The sequence below is a fragment of the Arachis duranensis genome, chromosome 6, assembly GCF_000817695.3.
Source record: "Arachis duranensis cultivar V14167 chromosome 6, aradu.V14167.gnm2.J7QH, whole genome shotgun sequence".
In the NCBI taxonomy this organism is placed as follows: Eukaryota; Viridiplantae; Streptophyta; class Magnoliopsida; order Fabales; family Fabaceae; genus Arachis; species Arachis duranensis.
In genome coordinates, this window is record NC_029777.3 from 52,643,068 (window position 1) to 52,647,771 (window position 4,704).

Below are 4,704 nucleotides of genomic sequence, written 5' to 3' on the forward strand. Positions count from 1 at the left end.
GGTGACTGGGAGCAAGCCAACTATGTGGAAAACTCACCTAGACAAGTCCATGATCCATACTCCAAAACTTACAACTCTGGATAGAGGAATCACCCCAACTTTGGATGGGGAAATCAACAAGACCAAGGGCAAGATCAGAGACACCACAACTTCAACTCCAACAACAATGCTACTCATCAAAACACCTCACAGAGATATTACCAACATACATCTAACCAACCTTCTCAACCACCTAATCTCAACCCACCATCACTAACAGATGATAGGCTTTCAAAGATTGAGGCTCTACTTGAAAACATATGCAGAGAAGTCCAAGACAACAAAGTGTTTAAGGAAGAAGTGCGAGCTAATATTAAGAACGAAGGAGAAAACATCAAGAGATTGGAGTCCCAAGTAGGGTACCTATCTCAACAAATTCCCAAACCCACTGATGGATTCCCCAGTGATACAGAGAATAATCCAAGAGGAGAAACAAAGAAAGTGAGATGGGAGGAATGCAAAATGATAACCACAAGTGATGAGGGGAGTATGAATGGAGTAGAACACCTTCAAAATAACCAAAAGGAAAGCCAGGAAGAAGGAAGTTGTGCAACTCAGCTTACATCCAAGGAAGAGCTAAAGAAGAAGGAGGTATTGAACCCATATGCACCTTTTCCCCATAGGCTTAAATAGAAACAAAGAAAGTGAGATTGGAGGAATGCAAAATGATAACCATAAGTGTTTGCATCTCTAGATGTAAATATACCATTCATTAAAGCCCTCCAATAGATGCCTTTCTACATCAAGTATATAAAGAGCTACTAGCCAAAAAAAGTCCATTGAAGGGTGGACAAACAATCAAGATGAACAGAGATTGTAGTGCTCTCATTCAACCAGGGCCACCCACAAAGAAGGAGGATCCAAGGAGTTTCCAGATCCCTTGTGCCATAGGAGAAACAATGATTGACAAAGGGCTTTGTGACTTGGGAGCAAGCATCAACCTAATGCCTCTCTCCTTCATGAAGAAGCTTCAAATCAATGAACTAACTCCTACTGATGTAATTATCAGATTGGCTGACAAAACTTAAAAACAAGCAGTAGGGTGGTTGAAAATGTGCTGGTGAAGGTTGGGAGCTACTATCTTCCCACAGATTTTGTTGTTCTGGAAATGGATGAGAATCCTATTTACCCCATCATTCTGGGAAGACCCTTCCTAGCCACAGCTAGAGCACTCATAGATGTAGAACGAGGAGAGTTAGTGTTGAGAATACATGATGAGCAGCTCACTTTCAATGTCTTTAAACCCTCACAAGAAGCAGATCATGAAGACAATAAGTTGATGGAGGAGCCAAACAAGGAAGTACAAACAACACAATTGTAAGCCCCATTAGTTGGGAAGCCATATAGTCAAGAAGAACCATGTTCAAGAATGATCCAAGGGGAACCAGAACCATCAGAGTCATGCAAGATCAATAACAAGAATCCACTAGAGAAAGAATCCATAGAAAATAAGACAACAGCAATGGAAACAAAGAAGAAACTCCAAGGAGATGGAGAAGCAGAAAGATACCCACAGAAGATTTCTCCCCAAGAGACGAACTCCTCAACAATTCCACTAGTGGCAAACACACTGCAAGAGGGGAGGATTTCAAGCACTATCAGCCACCTTGACAAGAACCAAACGTCAAGCTAATGACATTAAAGAAGCGCTTTATGGGATGCAACCCATGTTCTATAACTCCTTTCTTAAATTTTTAATAACAGCAATAAGGTAATTTCCATGGAAGTTCAAATTTATCTTGACAACTAACATAAAGCCCCTCTACATGTAACTTATAGTACATGATAAGTTTGGTGTTCAAAGCACACCAAGTGTGGTTTGAACACACCTTACGAGGAAAGTTCACTCTCCAGACTTGTTGCACCATGTGATTACAAACAAGTTTGGTGTACCGACGTGCATACATGGGTAGCTTAATGTTTGATTGATTTGCTTTCATGAAAAACATTTAGTCATATAGAAACAAAAGAAAAAGAAAAAGAAATATTTTATTAGTTCACACATTTTCCCACCAATTTTTCAATTAATTTTCACATTCTCCCTTTTTCGTGTACAAGGAATCAAAAAGGACATTGATGGTACTTGATAGGACAATTGAGGAAGAAGGATTCGGCCACTACACCAAGGGAATTTCACACTTGTCTTCATAGGGAATGTCCTTGGAAGTGTTGCCATGCAACATTGGAAGTGGATGGCTTTGGAGACCGAACCAAGACCCTCATAAAAGAGGTGATCCTTGTGCTCATTCAATCTCAAAACCACAACCGTCCACTATCAAACAACACCATCAATCCACACCCTTTAACAATTGTCATCTCTCTATATAAACCCCTTCACACAACCTTCATGTACACCTTATATCCTCACCTTTCCTCCCTTCTCTCTAAGACACATTCTGCCTCACATCAACCGAATTTCATCTTCAACTTCATAGCCTTCACCATCTTCGCAAACTGAGCCTCACTCATGGCATCATCAAGCTCCAAGAGGCAAAAAGGGAAGGGACCTATAGAGCATCCTCCTTTTGATGAAGTGCGATTTAGAACCTTCTATCATGCACTTCAGTATGGGTGGATGACTGAGAAGGAAATCATTTATGAACTAGACTTTCAAGTTACAAAAGCCGAGTGCCCAGAAATCATAGAGAAGGTGGAACAACGTAGATGGGAGCTCATCACAGACCCTATCACAAGGGTGAATGCCACTCTAGTAGGACAGTTCTATGCAAATGCAATTAGGCAAGACAAGAAGGATGACTCATACACAAGTTTTGTGAGAGGGGTCGTGGTAGACTTTAGCCCCGTGACTATCATGAGAGTGTTGAAATTGAGAAGCATACCCTTTGAAGAGGAGAGCTATCACTCGAGAATGGACCAAAACCCCAATTATTACCAGATTCTATAGGATATATGTGTGCAAGGAGCAGATTGGGAGAAAGGTCCCAAGGGGAAGCTGAAATTTATAAAAAGAGGAGATCTCCTCCCTGAGGCTAAAGGATGGTTCGAAATTGTAAGGAGATCTATTCTCCCAGCTGGAAACAACTTAGAAGTGAACCTCAAGAGAGCAATGATGGTGCAATGTATAATGAAGGGAGGAGAGATCAAAGTTCATGAACTTATAGCTCAAGGCATTCGGAAACTCGCCGAGAAGAGTGACTCTGGAGGAAAGCTGGGTTATCCTAGCACTATCTTCCGCCTTTGCAAACTGGCCAGGGTGATATTTGAAGATGAAAACCCTGAGTGGATAAAGGTTGGTCTTCCACTCACTTATCGCCGGATGCACAGTTGGGTTATCCTAGCACTATCTTCCGCCTTTGCAAACTGGCTAGTGTGATATTCAAAGATGAAAACCCTGAGTGGATAAAGGTTGGTCTCCACAAGAGCAAGCTTCAGCCACCCTAAGCATGCACCAACTGCAGGAGGCTATTGACACCTTATCTAGGCAATGCATGGAAAATCAAGAGGCGCAAAGAGAGCTCCAAATACAATCAAGGGATCGCCATGAAGAGTCACTTTCTAGATGGATGAATCAACAAATGAAGTGGCAAAAACAACTGATGGATCAGCAATTGGAACAAGGAAGACAATGGAGTGAATTCTTCCACAACCTGAATCAGAAACATGATCAACAACAAGAAGCCATCCAAAGGCTAATCAACATCCAAGCACATCAAGGAGCACACATTCATGAGATGCATAGGAAACAAAGAGAACAAGCAGATCTTTTCGATGAATATAGAACATTCTCGGAAGGAGTCTACATGAGTGAGACTGGATACCATGTGAATACTCAAGCCAGGCTTGGATATCTAGTCAGACAATTACCTATTTTGCATCCAGGAATCGTAAAATATGAGGATGTAAAGGATGAATTAGCATGAGTGGAGCGCGAAAGGGTTGAACAAATTCATGAATCAGTAAGGAAGGCACTAGAAGATTGGAAATTAGCTAGAGCAAATCGGATGAGAGGAAGCACAAGTGGACAAGGAGAATCCCAAGGGAGCAGAAGAGAAGAGCATACCAACAAGTGAAAGGTGGTGAAGTTCCTTCTTAGTACTTTCTTTTTCAAAGCTTTAAATAAGGAAAATCATGTATGAAATAGAACATGCTTCCATGGTAGCTTAGAATTTTCAATTATGCATTTAAGTTTCATTGCTTAGGTTTATGTTATTGAGCCTAATGTCTTGAATCCTCACTTTCATCCTTCTTACTTGTATGCTTGTCTCTTTAAGTTAATCAAAAAAAGAAAATGTTATGGGAAGAACAAGAGTGGAGTCATTTTGTGAAGTGAATTCTGAATGTTTGTGGTAGGATGATTAGTAAGCTAAGTTGGTTCACCAAGAAAGGAAAGAAAGCAACTATCCATTCTAAGTCCTATGTTTGAGACACATTCTTTGAGGCTAGCTAACCAATAAGATCCCAACAAGAAAAGAAAAAGAGTAATACAAGTGAAAATAAGAAAGGAAACACAATAAGAAACAATGCTAGGCACCAAGGGTTTCAAAATTGAGGAATGTTTCTGTGGTGTTTATGTACAAGGGATATACTTGGATGAATAAGCTCTTAGGGGTGCCTTATCACTTGGTAACTTGGATTAACTAATCCGGGTTTATCAGCTGAAAGTCCACTATCAAGAGTAACACTTGTTACAGAGCACTTAGTAAC

General features: G+C 40.6%; 1 protein-coding gene across 1 annotated transcript in view; it reads right to left on the reverse strand.

Annotated features, from left to right (window-relative positions):
- Positions 1 to 3,555: 3,555 nt before the first annotated feature.
- Positions 3,556 to 4,704, reverse strand: part of LOC110273003 (uncharacterized) — a 21,866-nt gene continuing 20,717 nt past the window's right edge. Inside the window, exon 5 of the mRNA XM_021125823.1 lies at positions 3,556 to 3,647. Coding sequence (XP_020981482.1) covers positions 3,556 to 3,647 — 92 coding nt within the window. The remainder of the gene's footprint in view (positions 3,648 to 4,704) is intronic.